The sequence below is a fragment of the Mirounga leonina genome, unplaced genomic scaffold (genome assembly GCF_011800145.1).
Source record: "Mirounga leonina isolate KUSES-001 unplaced genomic scaffold, KU_Mleo_1.0 Mir_199, whole genome shotgun sequence".
NCBI classification, from domain to species: Eukaryota; Metazoa; Chordata; class Mammalia; order Carnivora; family Phocidae; genus Mirounga; species Mirounga leonina.
In genome coordinates, this window is record NW_023270498.1 from 11,210,607 (window position 1) to 11,234,887 (window position 24,281).

The 24,281-nt window shown below is 44.1% G+C and overlaps 1 protein-coding gene across 2 annotated transcripts in view; it reads left to right on the forward strand.

The window, feature by feature from the left end:
- GLI3 (GLI family zinc finger 3) overlaps positions 1-24,281 on the forward strand; it is a 273,042-nt gene that overhangs the window by 234,728 nt on the left and 14,033 nt on the right. For both annotated transcript variants that reach the window (XM_035026515.1, XM_035026516.1), the window contains exons 11-12: positions 21,137-21,286; positions 22,396-22,560. In XM_035026515.1, coding sequence (XP_034882406.1) covers positions 21,137-21,286; positions 22,396-22,560 — 315 coding nt within the window. The remainder of the gene's footprint in view (positions 1-21,136; positions 21,287-22,395; positions 22,561-24,281) is intronic.

Below are 24,281 nucleotides of genomic sequence, written 5' to 3' on the forward strand. Positions count from 1 at the left end.
TCCTTCTTTCCTTCCTTCCCTCCCTCCCTCCTTCTTTCCTTCCTTCCTTCCTTCCTTCCTTCCTTCCCTCTCTCCCTCCCTCCCTCCCTCCTTTCTTCCCTTTGTGTGCAGTCTCATGCGTTCAGATTAAATAAAAATCATGCTATAGCTACAATGAAGCATACATCTCCACCCTCTCTCAACAGTGCACTTTTTATAGCATTTAATTAAAAAGAAAAACTCCCCTTCTGGTGAACCCTTTGGCTATTTCTGACAGATGACTCTTTCTTGACCTTGAGTTTACCGCTGTTTCCCCTCAGTCCCATCTATGTGTGGGTGAAAAGTTTTGCACTGGATTCTGTTCCGATCTCTTCCACAAACTTGTGGTGCACTAGTAGGTAAGTTTCTGAACCTCTCTGAGCATCAGGAACATCCTCCTGTAGGAGATAAAGGATAAGAGAGGAGTAACCACATGGAAAGACATGGGTCAAGCAGGCCCAGCACAGAAGTGGGCTTTAGCAAGGGAGCAGTGCGCACAGCCTGCCTGCCCCATCCCTAGAAACAGAGGGCAGGAGAAGACAAAGCAAGAATGATCATAACGCTGGTCCTCACCTTCCCATGGCCTTGTACAGTGGATTTATATCGGTTCATGGGAAGGACCTCGAAGAGGATAGCCTGGAGCCCCAGCGCCCTACGCGACTCTTAAAACATTCTGGTGATACTCATTGTTGTGCTTGAGTTACCTGAAAAATGAAATGCATAGAAGTCACTTTGCAGGTAATTTAGATAAGATGACAAATAGTATGCTTTTACTTTAAATACCCAGGTGACAAAATGTGGACCAAACATTGAGCTTCAATTAGCTTCATTCAGTCTCTGGGTTTTTCTGGCAAATGCATTCACTGTTTTCTCCCTACAGAGTGTTAAAATTCATAACCTTTTAACCCATTTCTGCACTCTTATAATCATACTGTATTCATATTCTGTTCCTATGCAATGTGGAGACAATTATGAAAGCCACCTATATGTTGAAGGCATACGCTTGAAGTCTCAAATGAAACTTTTTAAAAGTTGCACGATTACACAATATATACTGGCCATGTTTTCCTAGGAAAATGTGCTTAGGAAAATATGTTTTATAGAAGCAAGCCCCCAAATTAAAAGCATATTTTTAGGAATAAATTAGCTCTTCTTGAGAAGTGAAATTTTTACTTTGCTAGGGAGGTAAAAGGCAAAACAAAAACAAACAAAAAAATCAAAATGCAGGAATGGCTCAAATTCAAGGAAAGTCACCTCCCCCAAGAGTGATTTCTCCATGGAAAGGATGGTGCTCAGCACTAGGTGGGCTGGCTTCCCCCTTCTCTTTTGGAAGGGCCACAGATCATTTCACACAAACACACACACACGTGCGTTTTTTTAGTTGCAAGTTTAAATCTGTGTTTTCCTTATTTATGTCTCCGGTTGAAACAATGTATGAGCAACCTTACTTCCTCGTTGCTGTCTCTTCCAACACTTTCGTCATGGTGCAGACAAGATTTCCATGACCTTAATGAGATTTGCACAAGCAGATTAAAGATGAAATCTGCCCTTCGGTCTTCTATTACTTAACAGCGGGGCATTAGGAAGAAATCTCTGGATAAACTCTCGACAAAAACAATAGCCAGGGGCAGAATTCCAGTGTATAGCCTGATCACAAGGGTAACTTGGCCTTTTTTCTCTCCATCTGAAGCATTATTGAATTATTTTCAAGAGAAACCTATCGTAAAACCTAAAATTATGTGCTTTCCACGGCCAGTGGAACGAACATTCACAGGAAGGCTTAGCACTTAGACGCCAGAACTCTCACCCCAGACCTGTATCAACATGGCGATGGTGGGCAAAAATAAATTTTAGAATCCCTTTTCACTGATAATGTATGGGAACCAACTCAGATAACTGAATTATGTCACTACTAGTTCAAAACCTCTAACTACAGTCACAGTAAAAAAGGGCTGTTTGGTGGACCCTGAAGGCATATGAGAGGCTGAGGTTTATCAGATTGCTGAGAGTAGAGGAATCACAGGAAATTGCTTCTGTTTCCTGGGGCTTCTGGTTCTCAAAGCACAAACCCACAGCGGCGGACTGGGGGTAATGCTGAGACCTGGGCCCACCTCAATGCTCAGCATGGTATTTCCAATAACAAATGCCTCCAACAAATATTTATTGAGCATTTACTATATGCTGGGCACTGTTTCAGGCACTTGGAATACATCAGTGAGCGAAATCAATAAAAATCTCTGCCTGTGCGGAATTTACATTCTCATGGGGAGGCAGGCAATAAATCAGGAACGGTCTGTACATAGAGAAGAGTGTGTTCAAGGTGATGAGGGCCATGGGGAAAAGGGAGCAGCAGGGCCAGGGGGTGGAGAGTTCAGGGGTGAGGAGGTTGTACTATAAATGGGGTGATCAGTCTCATTAAGGAGGTGACACTGGAAGGAGGACTTGAAGGAGGTCCAATAATCTTGGCGTAGTGACCCCATCCCAGAGGACAGCCAGGCGTCTCCTCCTGCATGTCCAGGTTGCTCAGCCTCTGGGGTGGCCTTTGCCTTCACGGCGTTGGCTCTGCAGGGACCAGGTGGCGGGCGTCCCCACCCGCACCCTGCCACGCCTGGTCTCCGTGGTCCTTGGGTGCCCCCCGCTTCCATCCCATCTTGCTGGGCACTCAGGTGTTGGTGACCGGACCACAAGATGTGGGGAGCCGTCTTTGCTTCCAGCCCTGCAGGTCCCAGGGTTCTTCCAGATACACCCCTGCGCCCCAGTCCCAGCCACTGCGTGCCGTCTGCTCTGTCTCTCCCCCACTTCCTCATTTCCCTCCCTGTCTCTCAAACACCAGTTTCCCATCATCATCCCCAGCGGCCCCACTTCCTCCTCCATGCAGTCTCCATAGCTTGGGCTTTTCAAATTGGGCTTTGCAAAGTCCTTAAAGTTCTGTGTGTGGGGCTCACCAAAGATAATACAGGGATAGGGGAGGGGACGGCCCTCCTCCTTCAGCTACAACCTCTCCTAGATCCCTAATTCTTCAGACATGTCTTCTCTGTCGTTTCTCCTTATGGAGATGTCCTGGGGGCACTTCCAAAATGCCGTGTCCCAAACAGACACCCAATCTCACAAATTCTCTCTGAATCTTTCAAGCCAGAAACTTCCGTATCACCTATTACTCCTCTCTCTGATTCACCATCCACAAACTATCCCAAATTGTCTCTCAATCTAGCCCTTTCTCTCCATCGTCTTCTTGGTTGCCGGGGGTATAATGTAGGTTCCTTCGAGCATTCAGCACCCCTCGTGGTTTCGCTGCAGCCAAGGTACTATGGCAAGGCGCCCTCCCTGCTCCCTCGTTCACCCCTCCTGTAGTATGTAAGCGTGCACACACACCCTCACCCTCACCCCACACTGGGTGGCATTTGCCCACACATCATGTTCTTCCTTGACCCTGGACCTCTGTAGCTCTAGTCCCTCCTCTAGGATACACTGTTCTCTGGGTCAGGTTCCCTCTCTTTATTCTGGATTCAACTCATGTACCTGCTTGTGAAGCCTTCCCTGACTTCACTCTGTCCCCTATCCCATTTTCTTTAAACTACTTGTTTCCCATTCACCCAATATAAAATAGCATCTTCGGGGCGCCTGGGTGCTTCAGTGGGTTAAATGTCTGCCTTTAGCTCAGGTCGTGACCTCAGGGTCCTGGGCTCGAGCCCCACGTTGGGCTCCCTGCTCAGCGGGGAGTCTGCTTCTCCCTCTCCCTCTGCTGCTCCCTGCTCGTGCGCTCTCTCTCTAATGAATAAATAAAAAATCTTTAAAAAATAAGTAAATAAAATGGTAAAATATCATCTTCTCAGACACAGTGCCCATGTCTTACTCACATTCCTTTTGCCCCCAAAATACAAATGAATGAATTCCTATATCCTAATGTCTGGGCCAGTGTTTTTTGTTTGTTTGTTTTCTATAAACTCTATGCCTTGATACTAACTTGGTAAAGAAAATTGTCATCTACACGTGGACTAATTCGTGTGTGCCCATGTTGTATAGGATATTTTATTCTGATATTCTTACATGTGCCAGCAATCAGGGATGAAGGTGTTTTGAAGGGGGACTTCAACTTGAGTTCGTTGAAAAGCAGCAGAATAGTTCCACACGTTGAAAAGCTTGTTAAAATGGGGATGTCCTGGGGCTTCTTCTCTGTCCTGTTTTGGGGAGATAAACCCAGGCAAGCCCTGGGCACTGGCTGCTAGCTTTCTTGTGACATGGAACCATGAGAGAGGAAGAAAGTCATGCATTTTTGGGGGTAGCTTGCTTTTTTCATTGCAGAGGTGTCCATGAGGTGAAAGCTGATTTTTAAACAGTACCCCTTTCTGCATTCCTACAGCCAGTCTTGGACGACATCCAGTGGACATGTCTTACTCAGTCTTGCCTCTTCAGAGTTTAGCACAGTAACTGTGATATCATAAATAAGCATTGAGTTAATAGTGAATGAATGAGTCAGCTCAGCGGGGACATGTGGGCAGATTTCCAAGTGGATAATTTTGCCTGCTTGCCTGCCTTCTTCCTTTCTTCCAGTAGCTCTTGAGATTTGACTGGGTTTGCGTCATTAGCGGCCCCAGACCCTTCTTTACACACGTACACACACACTCACCTAACCTCCTTTTGACTCTGAAGGAAGACTCCTAGCGGTTTCCAGGCAGGAACCTCCCCTAGCCCTAATGGGCAGAAACCCTTGGGGATGAGGATTGGTCTGGGCTAGCATCAGCATAACTCTGCTACCTCGTATCTTCAAAGGGTCCCGGGAAAAAGACTCTTGACTTTTCTCCAAAATAAAATAAATTATTTTCTCCAAATAAATTTCTCCAAAAATAAACTATCATTTGAAATTCAGATACATTTTATTTTATCTGTTATTATTTTAACAAGTATTTTAGTCATCAGAATTATGATTTAAAAACTTGTAAGACCGTACACGAGCTTAAAGGCTGATTGTTGTGATGTTCTGGATCAGCCTTTGGGAGTATAGAGGGAGTGAGGTCACTTTTATAAAGGGCGGTGAAGACAGAGCCCACCCATTCAAGTTGGATCACATCTGTCACTCATCTCTGTTTATGCTGTTCTTGAATTTCAAATTTTCTCATAACCACATTGTATATTCAGGCTCTTTACAAAGAGTGGGGTCTGTATGCTCAGGCTCCGTGGGGATTGCCAAGATCATAAAAATTAAGGAATAATTAAAGGCTAAAATTCTGTATACTTCTAGATAATGGAACTCTTAATATCTCCCATCTCAAACAGGAAACATTTGCATCTACCTTTGCATTCAGGGAGACTTTAAAATTGAATCGGGGGTGTGTGTGTGCAAGCATTTGTCACCTTAAAATTAGGAGTGTAAGGGGTCCTGTTATAATTGTATTTATATTGTTGTACCAAGCCAACCTACCTTTTAAAGTTTTATCACAAAAGAAAGAATTGTTTTGACAATAGGTTGAAGAGTATAGCTGCTCTGTAAATACTAGCAGGAATTATTATTCTACAGAGAAACTATCCATTAACTTTCTTTTCTCTTCATGACAGAAATCCAAGCCCACAAGGTGGGAAGATTTTAATCCTCTAGGACACAGTTTGGCTTCTGAAATCTTTAATTTGGTGATCTGTGGATGGTAATGCTTTCCAGATATCCTGGATTCGTAGAAATGATCCATTCCTATGAGTGACTAATTCATCTGGGTTTTGGGAGAGGTTGCATTTTGTGGCCGCCTATGCTGGACCCTCCGGCCTTGCTCTTGTTCCCATTCGAAGCCAGTTGAGGAGCAGGGAAGCCTGGCTCTCACTGTGTCTTTGGGCCTAGTGGTGTGATCAGAAACCTTGGTACTTGCTGTATGTGGTGGATGGGCTTATTGCAAAAGACGAAAAAGAAAATGTTTTGGAGTGTTCTGGAGATTTCGTTTTCCAAACTATTTCATCCTGTGATTACACAACTGAGATTATCTTGCCACTCTGCAGTTAGCATGCTTCTTATTTCCAGAACGGATGCTATGAAATCCTTACTTGCTTAACTCTTTGTATCTTTGTTTTTGGTAACTAGGCCCCCAGTCCTTTTACTTAAGAAGAGTTCGTGTTTTTATTGTTATTTTGACTGAAACAAAAGTTGGTATGTTTAAGAATAAGATAAAATGGTGAGCCCAGTAATTTGTAGAAAGGATGTAAACAGTCTTAGATTGCTTGGAGGATGTGATGAAGCCACTTTACCTCTCTTTTTAAATTCTCAGTGGGATGTAAATGCTGACGCTTCTAGAAAAGTTCTCAGTTTTTTTGTTTTTTAAACAAAACACACCTTTATTAAACTGTAAGAGAACCTTATTAAAAGAGAAGAGTTACAATGATGTTTTGTAAAATAATTTAGAAGTCAGAGAACAAAACTGAAAGAGAAAGAGAACTTTTACACTTCTTACAAGGAATGAGAGGCCCTTAACCCACTTTGAAGAATGAGGATGTTTTCTTTTTACAGAACTAGTGTAAGGAAATTAATCCATATAATGGTTACATTTTGCTTTTTAAAAATTCTTCTCAAAAACTAAAATTTCTTGATGTTTGAGGTCATCTTAACATTAGGTCAGCATATTGTTCCTGTATGTATATGATTTGGAAAGAGTACCACATGCACTTTTGGAGGGGGAGGAGTTACAGGCTAGGTCAATTCTGCCACAAGCTAGGGGCGCCTGGGTGGCTCAGTCGTTCAGGCATCTGCCTTCGACTCACGTCATGATCTCAGGGTCCTGGGATCGAGCCCCGCATTGGGCTCCCTGCTCAGCGAGGAGTCTGCTTCTCCTTCTGCCCTGCTTATGCTCTCTCTCTCTCTTTCTTTCTCTCGCTCTCAAATAAATAAAATCTTCAAAAAGATTATATCACAAATTAGACTTACACCTAGTAATTTTATAATTCAAGGTAGCAACAAAACCAAAACTACAGATTCTGAATTAACTGTACTTGAATTTTCCATGAGGTTTTAGTAAATTTTAGACTATATCATGTCTTAGAAAATACCAGTTTTTTCAAATCATACACTGTTTTGCTTCACACACTTGAACTAATATGAGCGTATGTTTTAGCTTTGTTTCCAACTCTGCACAAAGTTCAGTGTTGTCCATCTTTCCACTCATCTCTACAACTTGAAAGATGAGGAAGGGATATAAGGAGAAATTGTCATTTATGTGACGTTCTCAGGTTGTTAACTCTGAGTCCAGTGTGAAATCCACCAGGAAATATTGTGTCATAGAAGTATGTTCTGTTTTAACTCTGTCTGTGGATCATGTGTGTGTTTGTTTGTGTGTGTGTTAGTGTATGTTCTATAGTAGAAGTTGTGATTAAGGTGCCCCCTTGTCCTTCCATGAGAAACCATTTGCTAGGGCTGACCTCTGTCTGAGGGCTGGATGCAGGGCAAAGTCAGATCCAACCTGGCTATTCCCTGTTCTTCACCCACTTTTCCTTTCTCCCCCCACTGTCCCCTCTGTCACCAGAGTCCCTCACCAAATATGTCAACCCTTAACAACATGGAGGGTTGGAGCATTGACCTTTCCGTGCAGTGGGAAATCTGTGTATAACTTTTGACTCTTCCAAAACTAAACTACTAATAACCTACTATTGACTGGAATTCTTACCAATAATGTAAATAGTTGATTAGGACATATGTTGTATATGTATTATTTACTGTATTCTTACAATAAAATAAGCTAGAAAAAATAAGCTAGAAAGTCATAAGGGAGAGAGAATACATTTATAATAATGTACTCTAAAAAATCTGCATATAGGTGGACCCACACAGTTCAAACCCATGTTGTTCAAAGGTCAAATGGACACTTTCATGGTTCTCTCTTTTTGGGGGGGAGCGATGAGGGGTTAACATCTTTATTGACATATAATTCATATACCACGTGTGAGGCAAACATGATAACTACTGCACTACGGAAACCCAAATTCATATACCATGTGATTCACCCATTTAAAGTCTACAGCTCAGGGGCGCCTGGGTGGCTCAGCCGGTTAAGCGTCTGCCTTCGGCTCAGGTCATGATCCCGGGGTCCTGGGATTGAGCCCCGCATCGGGCTCCCTGCTCAGCGGGGAGCCTGCTTCTCCCTCTCCCTCTGCCTACTTGTTCTCTCTCTCTCTCTGTCAGATAAATAAATAAAATCTTAAAAAAAAAATAAAAAAATAAAGTCTACAGCTCAGTGTATACACAAGAGTTGTGCAACCATCCTTTCAGCCAAATTTACAACATCTTCATTACCGCCAAAAGAAATCCCACCTCCCAATACTTTCTTAGCCACAGGGAACCACTAGTCTTACCTCCCTTCTATATACACTTGCCTATTCTGGGCGTTTGTATAAATGGAATCACACAATCTGCGTCCTTTGGTGGCTGCCTTCCTTCACGTAGCTCACCCACGTGGTGGTGCGTGTCGAGAGCGTGGTGAGCCTCCACTGTAGTGAAGCTGTGTGTCCAGCCTACAGGGGTGTGGTGGGGGGCTGCGTTAGCGTCCATTCTCTAAATCCAACACTGTGAAGCCCTCTGTTCGGACATTTACCTTCTCAGAGAACTTTGTCTTTTCTTACACATGGAAAAAAAAGTAGTTTTGTTATTGATTTGTACCTAGACACAAGGTTTGATTACTTGTCAGAGAGACTCCATTTATTTATTCCTTCTTCACCAGGAAGCAGATTTTTGTTTTTCATCTCTGCCTAATTCTTAATATTCACAGACCAGAAAGAAGCAAGTATTTTATTTTTATAAAGAGAATGGTGTATTGTACCCAAAGTCTTGAGTCCTTTTGATATTTTTCTGTATAATTATTGAGTTGTATCAGAAAACTGAAAGGTGCCTAGATATTTTTTTTAAGATTTTTTTTATTCTTATGTTAATCCCCATACATTACATCATTAGTTTTAGATGTAGTGTTCCATGATTCATTGTTTGTGCATAACACCCAGTGCTCCATGCAGAACGTGCCGTCCTCAATACCCACCACCAGGCCAACCCATGCTCCTCCCCCCCTCCCCCCCAGAACGCTCAGTTTGTTTTTCAGAGTCCATCATCTCTCATGGTTCGTCTACCCCTCCGATTTCCCCCGCTTCATTCTTCCCCTCCCACTACCTTCTTCTTCTTTTTTTTTCTTAACATATATTGCATTATTTGTTTCAGAGGTACAGATCTGAGATTCAACAGTCTTGCACAATTCACAACGCTTAGCAGAGCACATACCCTCCCCAGTGTCTATCACCCAGTCACCCCATCCCTCCCACCCCACCCCCCACTCTGGCAAACCTCAGTTTGTTTTCTGAGATTAAGAATTCCTCATATCAGTGAGGTCATATGATACATGTCTTTCTCTTTTTGACTTATTTCGCTCAACATAATACCCTCCAGTTCCATCCACGTCATTGCAAATGGCAAGATCTCATTCCTTTTGATGGCTGCATAATATTCCATTGTGCATATATACCATATCTTCTTTATCCATTCATCTGTCAATGGACATCTTGGCTCTTTCCACAGTTTGGCTATTGTGGACATTGCTGCTATAAACATCGGGGTGCATGTACCCTTTTGATCCCTACTTTTGTATCTTTGGGGTAAATACCCAGTAATGCAATTGCTGGATCATATGGTAGCTCTATTTTCAACTTTTTGAGGAACCTCCATACAGTTTTCCAGAGTGGCTGCACCAGCTTGCATTCCCACCAACAGTCTAGGAGGGTTCCCCTTTCTCCGCATCCCTGCCAACATCTGTCGTTTCCTGACTTGTTAATTTTAGCCATTCTGACTGGTGGAGGTGGTATCTCATTGAGGTTTTGATTTGGATTTCCCTGATGCCGAGCAATGTTGAGCACTTTTTCATGTGTCTGTTGGCCATTTGGATGTCTTCTTTGGAAAAATGTCTGTTCATGTCTTCTGCCCATTTCTTGATTGGATTCTTTGTTCTTTCGGTGTTGAGTTTGATGAGTTCTTTTAGATTTTGGATACTAGCCCTTTATCTGATATGTCATTTGCAAATATCTTCTCCCATTCTGTCAGTTGTCTTTTGCTTTTGTTGACTGTTCCTTTGCTTTGCAAAAGCTTTTTATCTTGATGAAGTCCCAAGAGTTCATTTTTGCCCTTGCTTCCCTTGCCTTTGGCGATGTTTCTAGAAAGAAGTTGCTGCAGCTGAGGTCGAAGAGGTTGCTGCCTGTGTTCTCCTTTAGGATTTTGATGGACTCCTGTCTCACATTGAGGTCTTTCAACCATTTGGAGTCTATTTTTGTGTGTGGTGTAAGGAAATGGTCCAGTTTCATTCTTCTGCATGTGGCTATCCAATTTTCCCAACACCATTTGTTGAAGAGACTGTCTTTGTTCCATTGGACATTCTTTCCTGCTTTGTCAAAGATGAGTTGACCATAGAGTTGAGGGTCCATTTCTGGGCTCTCTATTCTGTTCCATTGATCTATGTCTCTGTTTTTGTGCCAGTACCATGCTGTCTTGATGATGACAGCTTTGTAATAGAGCTTGAGTCCAGAATTGTGATGCCACCAGCTTTGCTTTTCTTTATCAGCATTCCTCTGGCTATGCGGGGTCTTTTCTGGTTCCATACAAATTTTAGGATGATTTGTTCCAATTTTTTGAAAAAAGTGGATGGTATTTTGATGGGGATTGCATTGAATGTGTAGATTGCTCTAGGTAGCATTGACATCTTGACAATATTTGTTCTTCCAATCCATGAGCATGGAACGTTTTTCCATTTCTTTGTGTCTTCCTCAATTTCTTTCATAAGTATTTTATCGTTTTCTGAGTACAGATCCTTTGTCTCTTTGGTTAGATTTATTCCTAGGTATCTTATGGTTTTGGGTGCAATTGTAAATGGGATTGACTCCTTAATTTCTCTTTCTTCTGTCTTGTTGTTGGTGTATAGGAATGCCACTGATTTCTGTGCACTGATTTTATATCCTGCCACTTGACAGAATTCCTGTATGAATTCTAGCAGTTTTGGGGTGGAGTCTTTGGGGTTTCCCACATAAAGTATCATATCATCTGCAAAGAGTGAGAGTTTGACTTCTTCTTTGCCGATTTGGATGCCTTTTATTTCTTTTTGTTGTCTGATTGCTGTGGCTAGGACTTCCAATACGATGTTGAATAGCAGTGGTGATAGTGGACATCCCTGCCGCGTTCCTGACCTTAGGGGGAAAGCTCTCAGTTTTTCCCCATTGAGAATGATATTCACTGTAGGTTTTTCATAGATGGCTTTTATGATATTGAGGTATGTACCCTCTATGCCTATACTCTGAAGAGTTTTGATCAAGAAAGGATGCTGTACTTTGTCAAAAGCTTTTTCTGCATCTATTGAGAGGATCATATGATTCTTGTTCTTTCTTTTGTTAATGTATTGTATCACATTGGTTGATTTGCAGATGGTGAACCAACCTTGCAGCCCAGGAATAAATCCCACTTGGTCGTGGTGAATAATCCTTTTAATATACTGTTGGATCCTATTGGCTAATATTTTGGTGAGAATTTTTGCATCCATGTTCATCAGGGATATTGGTCTGTAATTCTCCTTTTTGATGGGGTCTTTGTCTGGTTTTGGGATCAAGGTAATGCTGGCCTCATAAAATGAGTTTGGAAGTTTTCCTTCCATTTCTATTTTTTGGAACAGTTTCAGAAGAATAGGTATTAATTCTTCTTGAAATGTTTGGTAGAATTCCCCTGGGAAGCCATCTGGCCCTGGGCTTTTGTTTTTTGGGAGATTTTTGATGACTGCTTCAATTTCCTTAGTGGTTATAGGTTTGTTCAGGTTTTCTATTTCTTCCTGGTTCAGATTTGGTAGTTGATACATCTCTAGGAATGCCTCCATTTCTTCCAGGTTATCTAATTTGCTGGCATAGAGTTGCTCATAATATGTTCTTATAATTGTTTGTATTTCTTTGGTGTTGGTTGTGATCTCTGTCTTTCATTCATGATTTTGTTGATTTGGGTCATTTCTCTTCTCTTTTTGATAAGTCTGGCCAGGGGTTTATCAATCTTGTTAATTCTTTCAAAGAACCAGCTCCTAGTTTCGTTGATCTGTTCTACTGTTCTTTTAGTTTCTATTTCATTGATTTCTGCTCTGATCTTTATTATTTCTCTTCTCCTGCTGGGTTTAGGCTTTATTTGCTGTTCTTTCTCCAGCTCCTTTAGGTGTAGGGTTAGGTTATGTACTTGAGACCTTTCTTGTTTCTTGAGAAAGGCTTGTATTGCTATATACTTTCCTCTTAGGACTGCCTTTGCTGCATCCCAAAGATTTTGAATAGTTGTGTTTTCATTTTCATTGTTCCGTGTATTTTTTTAATTCTTCTTTAATTTCCTGGTTGACCCATTCATTCTTCAGTAGGATGCTCTTTAGCCTCCATGTATTTGAGTTCTTTCTGACTTTCCTCTTGTGATTGAGTTCTAGTTTCAAAGCATTGTGGTCTGAAAATAGGCAGGGAATGATCCCAATCTTTTGGTACCGGTTGAGACCTGATTTATGACCTAGGATGTGATCTATTCTGGAGAATGTTCCATGGGCACTAGAGAAGAATGTGTATTCCGTTGCTTTGGGGTGGAATGTTCTGAATATGTCTGTGAAGTCCATTTGGTCCAGTGTGTCATTTAAAGTCTTTATTTCCTTGTTGATCTTTTGCTTAGACAATCTGTCCATTTCAGTGAGGGGGGTGTTAAAGTTCCCCACTATTATTGTATTGTTGTGGATGTGTTTCTTTGCTTTTGTTATTAATTGCCTTATATAATTGGCTGCTCCCATGTTAGGGGCATAGATATTTACAATTGTTAGATCTTCTTGTTGGATAGATCCTTTAAGTAGGATATAATGTCCTTCCTCATCTCTTATTACAGTCTTTGGTTTAAAATCGAATTTGTCTGATATAAGGATTGCCACCCCAGCTTTCTTTTGGTGTCCATTAGCATGGTAAATGGTTTTCCACCCCCTCACTTTCAATCTGGGGGTGTCTTTGGTTCTAAAATGAGTCTCTTGCAGACAGCATATCAATGGGTCTTGTTTTTTAATCCAGTCTGATAGCCTGTGTCTTTTGATTGGGGCATTGAGCCCATTTACATTCAGGGTAACTATTGAAAGATAGGAATTTAGTGCCATTGTATTGCCTATAAGGTGACTGTTACCGTATATTGTCTGTGTTCCTTTCTGGTCTATGTTGCTTTTAGGCTCTCTCTCTGCTTAGAGGACCCCTTTCAAGATTTCCTGTAGGGCTGGTTTTGCGTTTGCAAATTCCTTTAGTTTTTGTTTGTCCTGGAAGCTTTTTATCTCTCCTTCAATTTTCAATGACAGCCTAGCTGGATAGAGTATTCTTGGCTGCATACTTTTCTCATTTAGTGCTCTGAATATATCGTGCCAGTCCTTCCTGGCCTGCCAGGTCTCTGTGGATAGGTCTGTTGCCAGTCTAATGTTTCTACCATTGTAGGTTACATATCTCTTCTCCCAAGCTGCTCTCAGGATTTTCTCTTTGTCTATGAGACTTGTAAGTTTTACTATTAGATGTCGGGGTGTTGACCTATTTTTATTGATTTTGAGAGGGGTTTTGATGCCTGTTTCCTTCCCCAAATTAGGGAAGTTCTCTGCTATAATTTGCTCCATTATACCTTCTGCCCCTCTCTCTCTTTCTTCTTCTTCTGGGATCCCAATTATTCTAATGTTGTTTCGTCTTATGGTATCGCTTATCTCTCGAATTCTGCCCTCGTGATCCAGTAGTTGTTTATCTCTCTTTTTCTCAGCTTCTTTATTTTCCATCATTTGGTCTTCTATATTACTGATTCTCTCTTCTGCCTCATTTATCCTAGCAGTTAGAGCCCCCATTTTTGATTAAGGTGCCTGGATATTTTATAAACCAGTACGGATTCAAGCAGTTGTGTTGGGGGGTCTTCGGGGCGATCCCTCCCACAGGAAGCATCACATTGTAAATACTATTAGGACGATTGATGGTGCCAACAAAACCCTTTAAATTATTTTATTTATCTAAAATTAAAGCACATATAGAGATAAAAGGACTGTTTCAGCCCTGATCGTCAGTGGTTGCTGCTTTTTCCTACTTCTGCCTAATGAAGCTGTTAGGAATCCATAGTGTGTCCCTAATAGAATCTGTGTCACGAAACTTGTGTAACTTTTCAGATATGGCACATGATTCAAATACCCGCAACAAGAAGGCACATGCCGGGCACCTGGGTGGCTCAATTGGATGAGCAACTGCCTTCGGCTCCAGTCATGATCCTGGACTCCCGGGATCGAGTCCTGCACTGGGCTCCCTGCTCAGTGAGGAGTCTGCTCCCTCTGACCCTCCCCACTTTTATGCTCTCCCTCTCTCGTTCTCTCTCAAATAAATAAATAAATAAATAAAAGAAGGCATATGCCTCCTTTCAGATTGAAAGTTTCAAAGGATTCTTGCATAGTTTCTTATAGGCAAACGATGCCAGTTTCTCTCTCAAATCAGTTTTAATGTATATGAAGCTTTAATGCCTTATAAAGTATTTTTTCTCTTTCTCTTTTACAGAAATATCTCTGGACTACTAAGAGATAGTGCTGGTGACTCTTGAACGTGGGTTTGAACTGCATGGGTCCACTTACATGTGGATTTTTTTTTTTTTTTGATAAATACAGGAAAACCATGTAAATGTGTTTTCTCTTCCTTACGATTTTCTTAATAACATTTTCTCTTTCCAGCTTACTCTATTGAAAGAATACAGTGTATAATACACATAACATACAATATATGCGTTAATTGACTGTTAATATTATCAGTAAGGCTTCTGGTCAACAGTAGGCTAATAGTAGTTAAGTTTTTGAGCAGTGAAAACCTGCATGCAGATTTTTAGGTGTGCAGGGTGTCAGCACCCCAACTCCTGTGTTGTCCAAGAATCAACTGTAATAAATTGATAATCTAAAGTCAGGAAACAAATTGAAAATTGAGCTTATTTAAAATTGTTTACTTGCTTGTATCCCATCCTCTGCTAAAATAGGATGCTTTCTTAACATACACTCTCAGCACATCCTTAAAAGTTACGAATTATTGAATTCTACGAAACATATTCACTGACTTGAGCCTGGTTTCTGAGCTCAGCTGGTAGCAGTGTGAAAAGATGTAGAAAGCATCAAGCATTTCTAGTTTCTGAGAAGGCAGGGTTTCGGTTTTATTTCCTTCAGTTTTAAAATAAAATAATGGCATCAAATAGTGGCGTGTTTGTGGGTTAAGATACAGAGAAATGTAGCAAAGGGATGAGTCAGAAATAAAACTGAGGGTCCAGCGAGCATCCGTAGGCTTCACGCCCATAATGCAGATCCCGATGTCTTGAGCATTCATATACAAAATACATTACTCTCCCAGTCTTTATTTTCTCTTCTGTCAAAGCAGTAGGACTGTGTATGTGTGTGCGGACATGTATGTGTTTGTGTGTACATATGCACATGGGTCTTTGTGTGGAGACAGATCATATTTCCTTGAGCACCATGCTACTGAAGACCATGCTCTTTGTACCTCCTGCTGTGAAAAACTTGTCAGTGTACTTTGTAGAAAACTTATAAATTGGTGACAAAATCCTGTGTTACCTGAGAAACAGTAGGAACGGACAGAAAGACAGGTGTGTAATGCGTATGCACAGGGGAGGCGTAGGAAGATCATGGCGAGGGCTGAGTCTAAAGTTTTACATGTCCTGCCTTCCCTGGTTTTAGGTGTGCTCAATGGTAATATTTTCATTACAACAGTGGGAGGAATTCACCTTCTGCATGGGAAGGAGCTGTCTGGTTTTAGGAGAGCACTGACCTTGATCAGCGGGGCGTTTGTCTACTGATCAGCGTGTTGCCCTTGAGCGGAGTTTGCAAGGGGATGTGTGTGCGAAGCTTCCACGCTCCCCTCGAGCTGATTTTGCACGGGGATGTACCTGCGAAGCTTCCACGCTCCCCTCGAGCCGAATTTGCACGGGAATGTACCTGCGAAGCTTCCACGCTCCCCTCGAACTGAGTTTGCACGAGGATGTGTGTGCGAAGCTTCCACGCTCCCCTCGAGCCCTACCGTCGCTTCTCCTCTGAGGAAGTTGCCTCGATGGAGGGTGCTTACCCATCGTGAAAACTTGTGCTTTCTGGGTGGGAATTGGCGGGGAATCTGGCCGAAGGCGAGGGAGACAGAGAGCAAGCAGAAGGATGCTTCCTAGGTTCCTGAACCGCTTGACTAGCAGCTTTATTTGGAGGGCCACCAACAATCGGGACCGATAGACCGCACACGAATGCACTTCATCCGAAGGGTTTGCAGTTAGACTGAGGAAGAACTACCTGTTCTTTCCTGGGAGCAAAATAACGATGCAAGAAGAATGATTCTGATTAGCTTAGCGAAGGCCATTATAGCATCCATTTTGCTGTCCGTGACAGAAAAGCTACCTCTCCCCCATTTTCCTTCAGGTCTTTCTGCCCACAGCACCGAAGCCTCCCAGGCTGCCTCAATGGCCAGGCCAGGCCGACAGAGAGGCTTCTCCCTCCTCCCTGTGTCCCCGGGCGCCGTGGGGAGCAGAAGGGATGGGAATGCGGGGTCTTGGCTCACCTGGCTGCAGACACGTCCCACTGGGGACACAGCAACTTTGTTGGTTTGCTGTGGGTGCCTGAGAGATTTACTTGTTCCAACAGCCATCAGTTTCCTGAGGCAGATGCTTCCAGTCCTGCTTGGAAGATGGAATCCTGCAGAAGCTGTGCGTGGGGGGGTGGGGGGTGGGGTGGTGCAGTGCGGTCCTGGTGTCCCTGTCCTGGTTGTCCTGATGGGGAGAGTTCCGAGCAGCCGAGCCGAGGGAGTTGGCACATGGCACTGTAATTTACGCCATCTATCTCTTTCTGGAACTTGCGCCACTGGCAAATTGCATGTCTTTGTGTTGGATTAGTTTGGACTTTAATCATGCATTATTTTCCCTCCAATTAAATTATTTATATATTTGATTAACGTTTCATTGCTAGGAAGTCAAATGTTCGATGAAACCACAAATAAACACATGCCCATTGAATTTCAGGCCAGCTTCATGCGAGAGCATTCTGTTGGTGGAATGCTAAGAATTCGCTGCGTGTAGTCTTCTTAGCTACCTGGGGATTTGGGTGAGCAAGATCCACCGGGTCCTAGGAGCACAGAGCAGGGGGAGTCTGTCTGGCCTCCCTCCCTCCCCTTGTTTAGCCTAGGATCCTGACTTTTTTTCCTTCCTGTGGATTTTGTCTTTTCCCTAGCACTGACACCTCCCTCGCTCTAATTTCACTTCCTCAGGCTTGACAAGCCTGACCAAGAACGCTGCTCTGCTAGCCCAAGAAGGAAACTGAAATCGCTTAGTCAGGGATGAGCAAACTGATGGCCCACAGTCCAGCTCTGACCCCCTGCTTGCTTTTGCACAGCCCATGAGGGAAGAAATGGTTCTTTCAGTTTTAAATGGTTGAAAAAAAAATTTTAAGACTGTTTCTTGACACGTGAAATGTTCAGCGTCAAAGATAAAGTCAAAGGTAAACAGCTGCACCCATTCATTTACACATTGTCTATGGCCATTCACCTAAAACAGTGGCAGAGTTTGAGTACCTACGACCTTTTGGCCAGCAAAGCCTAAAGTAGTTCCTATCTGGCTTTTTACAGAGAAAGTTTGCCAACACCCAATCTAGTTCATCACCGGGATTTAACAGATGAGAAAATTAAGGTTCAAGTAGGAGAACTGACCTGTCCAGAGATACAGAGCTCATCAGAAGTTGGTCTGGGAGGCTTCTTCCAATGCCCACTGCACGTTCTTTCCCCTGTAGTGTAGAGTCTGCCTCGCTGCAGAGGTCAAGCAGCTTGTGAAAGAAAAGTAAATGTTTAGGACACATGGACATGTAAAATGTATTTCTTAGAATTATTTTTTTCACTTGAAATCTAGAGTCAGGAAATGCGTTCAGCCTAAAATGCATTTGAACTACCCAAGTAAGCAGAAGGATGTCTTCGTATTTCTTTAGAGTAATTGATTACATCCCGTGCTCAGCACTTGGACCCCGTCCCCACCAACCAACGTGGTAGAATCTCATTTCAAGAAAAATAACTTGTGGTCTCAATCCAAGTTTGCACTCAAGAGCAGTTTCAGAAAATTACAAAAGCCTATTAGACATTACTCAGGTCTCCTATACGGGGTCCAAGAGGGAAGACCCCCCAGACGCTAACCTTTCTGAAAGTGAGGTTGCTCCTACTGCCTAGCGAAGGTTCTTCCTCGTCCCTCCCCACGTGCAGATCGGCTGGCTGATAGGCATGTGATTCCCGGCCCTGGAATTTTCAGACATTGTCCCAGAGGCCAAGGTTGACGAGAGTTGGTGAGGTATAAATAGGAAATGGGATCTTTCAGTTACTGCTCTCTCGTCAGCTTCTTGTCCACTCCCTCCTCCAGCTTAGTAGTGGGTCCCTCCACACCTCGGTAGGCAGCTTCTAGGACTTGGCCAGCCAGCCAGTTTCAACCTCTGCTTCGGAGCCTTCCATCGCTATTCTGGCCAGGCGTGCACCTGAGGGGACTGGTGGGGTGTTGGTGGCATCCACCCAGCCCGTGGAAACTCATGCCTTCTTACCGCACCAGGGAGTGGCCATGCTGGATGCCTCCTGGGTGCCCACTGCACGTTCTCCTGCCATGCGTGTTCTTTATGTACCACACATGGTCCTCACCCTGTTCTGTCCCATTGGTCTCGCTTTTCTGCGATGGTGACCCTTTCTCCCCACACTGTCTCTTATCTGCACACCTGGCAGGTCTCCACGCATCACTTGGGCCCTACCATAAATGCCCCTTCACTGAAGAAGCTAACCCTCCTCTTTGGTGCATCACACGGATTTGAGACCCCCTATTAATTATTTTTAGAAAACCCTTCCTGAAAACAACACTGATCACAACTATAATTGTATAGTAATTTAAGACATTATCTGCTTGGCTCCGGTAGACTATCATTTTCTTAGGGCAGGAAGCATGTCTGTCTGGTTCCCCAGCATGGGGCTTGGTATGGAGTGGACCTCAGTATGCACGAGTAAATGCAGGACAGATGAATGGGGCGTTGCAATCACGTAATGTACAGTAAGCATTTATTAACTGATGAGAAAAAGTGTTTCTAGAAAACTTGAGACTCGGCTCAATGCAACATCCCCTCAGAAAACTCTAGATATTCTAGCTCTTACTCTGATAATCCCACCGTCTCCTGTTGGAGACCTGGGGATCTTAGATAACAAGCACTCAGTTCTGTTCAGGAAGTGTGTGTGCAGAACAAAAAGAGTACACTCACCCAGTGTTCCCTTATTCGACCCAGCAAGGTAGGATTCATGTTTGGATATCATTCACATCCTTTTGACTTCTTGATAGTGTATCATCTTAAAGTGATCAAACACATTACATTAAAATCATATTGTATGGACACTAGGTGAAATGAAGCTAAGTTAAGATAAGCAGAAGCATCAAGTTCAATCTCTTTTGTCCAGTGAAAGTTCAGTTTGCCACATGAGTCCAATCAATTCAGCAAAATATTTACTGAGGACCTGCCAGGTGCCAGGGACCCCCAGCCAGTTGCTGAGACTATGAAGCTAGAAGCTGTGGGTCCTGTCCTCTAGGAGTAGACTCAGCCCGAGTTCTAACTCCGTTTTCCAGCTCCACCTGCCTCCCTCTTCCTTCCTCCTTCCCATCCTTTCTCTTTGTTCTTTCATGTCCATCAATCCAAGGAGCTTATTTCCAGTAGCTTGGGGAAAAGTGAACCAAGAGCAGTTTATATGGGATGGATTCGTGTGATCGGCAGGAGCTGCTTGAGGAGCGGGGAGTTCATAGCAACTACCTTTCTCTGCCCTCACCCAGTGTTCAAGTCCAGGAAGCAGAACACACGTCACTTTTTCCTGCCGCGGCAGGCCCCCTCCTAGAGGAACCGGGCAAGGCCGGCTGAGGGTGGAATCTTACCCGCGGGGCCCCCAGAGACCACTCACTCAGGAGTCAGAGCCTAAGCAAGAAAGTAATTAAACGTTCTTTTATGACCATGCAGTGCATGGAATCCGAAGGGGGCTTTCTCTCACTGAACAGGTTCATTTGTGGTGTGTTTTTACGTGCGTTGAGAAAGTCCTTGCAAGAATCTTACATTAAGGCAAACAGAATGTGGGGTAACCAGAGAATAAAACCGAAAGGATCCACCCAGGACATTGATTTCCTCAGTAATTAAATGGACATTTAAATCACATAATCGTCTTACTTAAACTGACTTAAATTTGATCCAAGGTGAGAACCTTCTCTTCCTTGGGTGTTTCTGTAGGGTTCTTTGTGTCTTCCGGTTGTAGGACCCTTGAGATATGACCCCGAGGAACTATATAAAAAAATGGTTCTAAAACTGAATTAATGAGGCATTCAGGGAAATTCATCTTTGTTTTACAAATGAAGTTAAGAGAGTTCTATAGAGCTGGAAAGGAACCTTGGAGCCTAGGTGAGCCATCCCTGTGTTTTGTACATCAAGAAGGCTACGATCCAGAGACGATAGCATTTCTTTGGTCTCCTGGTTCTCTTCAGTATTTGGTTTATTTGTCTGTGATTCATCGAAGAAAAAAATCCCACTAATTGGAACTAAAGTGTAGTTTGAGAAAGCGCTTCGGTTGTTGGTGCTCCTGTCACAGAATGACGTGTGTGCGTGCACACGTGTGTGTGCGTGTGTGTGTGTGTTCCCTTCCTGAGATCTCAGCCGCAGCGCTAACCCGAGCGGTGGGAGCTGCGGAGTTCCCCTGTGCTCTGTTGACCTTGACCCCCACTCGGCAGGTGAAAAAGGGGGAGGCCCAGCGAGGACGCATGGGCTCACCCCATTTCACAGCTCCCCTTTTCAGAGGCCGTGTGCGGTACCTTTTCTGGGCCACCAGGCCTCCTCCAAATAGCACCACTCCTGCTGGTTGGGAAATTTACGTGCACGGTTACTAAGAGCAAATTTACTTAAGAAACATAACAACAACAACAAAAAAGATCATCTATATATAAAGTTATCCTATGTTCCTTAGGGCTGAGGGTTGGGGCACTTCTTGCCCTCCCTTCTGTCACCTTCAGAAATGAGTCCTGCATTCCCACGCACTTTCCCTTTCTTTTTCCCCACCCCAGCATATAAATAACGACCATATTCACGGCGAGAAGAAGGAATTCGTGTGCCGGTGGTTGGATTGCTCGAGAGAGCAGAAGCCCTTCAAAGCCCAGTACATGCTGGTGGTGCACATGAGGAGGCACACGGGGGAAAAGCCTCACAAATGCACTGTGAGTGTGCAGCACGAGCTGCGGGCGGGGGGCCACCCGGCAGGGGCGCGTGTCAGGCTGGGGTTCGGGTTCCCCCGCGGGGGGTGGGGCGTCTGCACGCTGTGCGGATGGACCCGGCCAGGCGGCGGGAGGAGCCGGGTCTGTGATGAATGCCCGGAGTTCTGAGAGGGTGTTCTGGGATGGGGGGGAGGCCAGAAGTGGAGAAGGAGCCCTGACAACCACACTTCGGGGGACAGCGGAAGCGCTCTGACCTGCCCTGTCCGACAAGGTAGCCGGAGGCCACGTGTGCCCCTCGGGTGCTTCGCACACCTGGCCAGAGCAACCAAGGAACTGATTTTTGTAATTTCATTTTTTAAAAATGTAAATATCGACAGCCTCTGGTGGCACGTGGCTCCCACATTGGACAGCAGACTGGCAGGCGGGCGGGCGGCAGCTGGGATGCACTGGTGGGCACTGGGAATGAGTGTGTGGCCAGCATCCTGCCCTAGCACTAATACCCATCACGCGGGAGGACCCGGAGGGCAGAGGGAGGTGCCAGCTTCGACTTGAAACCCTTAAGCTCACTTTTAAAAACAGAACCCACGTGACTTCAGAGTTTTCCTTTGCCTTCCTAGTCCGTCCCCATGGCCCTGTGTAGACCCACAAGAGGGCTGGGACTAAGCCTCCTTTCACCGAGGTGCCTCCAGGCTCACTGGGCACTGCTCAGCCCTGTGCTTTACATCTTAAAGGCCCTTTACAAACACGATCAAATTCCGTGCCTTTGTATGGACACAAAGCCATATTAGTGAACTTTGTGCTGAATCTAAAATCAGTGGGAACTTGAGGAGATCAATGAGCAGATAATGAAACCCATTGTCCACATTGAGTGGTCTATTAAAAAAAAAAAAAAAAAAAGCCTCCAGGACTTTTTAGTAGCCCTGAAAATGCTGTCTCTTGAACTGCACTGAGCCCCATCTGAATCCCAATAAATGCAGAGTTTAGTAGACTTTTGTTCCTCGGTTTTGAAAAGCTGCTGACCCTCGAAATGTCAGTCTTTCATCAATTTTGAGGGGGTGTTAGGCATAAGCCGTTATTGTGTGGGGTAATGCAGATTTACCTGTTGTCCTCAGTTTGAAGGTTGCACAAAGGCCTACTCGAGACTAGAAAACTTGAAAACGCACTTGAGATCTCACACTGGAGAGAAACCGTACGTCTGTGAGCACGAAGGTTGCAACAAGGCTTTCTCAAATGCCTCCGATCGCGCCAAGCACCAAAACAGGACGCATTCCAATGAGGTGAGGCTCCCCCACGAGACACTGTTTGGGCCCCGAGCTCAGGGTGGAAACAAAGAGCCCTCACGGGCAATGCACTTGGAGACAAGGACCATTCCGTTTCATTTCCTCTTGGCCCAGCAAGACTGGGCGCTGAGGCTGCAGGTGAAGGCCTAGAGCCTCCTCTGCCATGGGGCTGGCTGCAAAGGGTCCTGGTTTGGTGAGTAATGCAGACCCAGAGGGAACTTCAAACCCCTGGCAAGCAAGTTTCGCCTTGTTCAGAACTGCCACCTACTGGTCAAACAGTAGGAGCATTTAACTTTGGCATTCCACCCACTTGCTCTGCCTGGAATAGCATGAATCCCTGCAGAGGACGACCCCGTAAGCAGCAAGGATAGACGGCCGCTTTTCCTTGCTTTCTCCAGGTGGTGTCCTCAAATGCGTTCTGGCCAAAAAGACCTTTACAGGGCAGCCAGCTGTGGCCAAACATGATTTCCAGGCATTCTAAATTCCAAAGGCTCTCGAGCTATTCTCAGAAATCCAGAATGGTTTCTAGTCAGTCATTTTAAGATCGCATATTGGATAAAGCTTCAAGGTTGGTGGGTGGTTCCTGTTGTGTTGTGGTTTGTCCATAGTCATCCCCCCAGAATTTCAGAGCAGCCTTAAGAATGAAAGTGATTTCAAATTATTTTGCCTGGGTTTTTTTTTTTTTTTTTTTTAAAGATTTTATTTATTTATTTGAGAGAGAGAATGAGAGAGACAGAGAGAGCACATGAGAGGGGGGAGGGTCAGAGGGAGAAGCAGGCTCCCTGCCGAGCAGGCAGCCCGATGCGGGACTCGATCCCGGGACTCCAGGATCACGACCTGAGCCGAAGGCAGTCGCTTAACCGACCGAGCCACCCAGGCGCCCTTTTGCCTGGGTTTTAATGCATGTCTGCCTGAAGGCCTCCAACTTCTCTTTGAAGAAGGTCTAGCGCAAAGTTCTGGCTCCTCTGTGAAACCTTCTCTTGAATGAATCCAGAGATTAACAAAAAGGCTCCCCGCCTTTTGCATAGAAATGGGATATTTAGCCAGAATTTGTTAACATGAGACGTAGTTCTGCCCCACTAAGGAGGTCATCAGTTTGCTTGACAATGTGAGAGAAGGAGCACATGACCTGGCTCAGCAGCTCAGGGACCATTGGCTGTAAGGTCCTCTCCAAGTGTCCCTTCAGCTTACAGGACAGAGCAAACACATCTTTAATGGGATGAGCCACACTTTTCTTAAAAAGACCACACTCACTCTTCAGCTCATACATGCAGGTTCACACGTACAGACTCTTTTTGAAAGGGTCATGGCAGAATAAGGAGACTTACGTCATTTGGAGTCTCTTATTATTAATCAGCTGTTGGAGGATGCTTTAGGGGAGTTGCCACATCTCCATTTTTTTATGTCAAAAACGCCTTTACTACATGTAGAAGTTGCTATGTAATCTGCTGTTCTTGTTTTGTGCAAAGTTTTAGGGAGTCTAGGCGAATCCGTAGAGACAGAAAGCAGATCAGTGGTTGCCAGAGGCTGAGGGAAGGGAATAGGGGGTGACTGCTAATAGATACAGGATTTCTTTGGAAGATGTTGGAAATATTCTGGAATTTGATTGATAAATGGTGATAGTTGCACAAGATTGTGGATGTACTAAATGCCACTGAATTGTGCAACTTAAAAGGGTTCTTTTTATGGTATGTGGATTATATCTCAATTTAAAATGT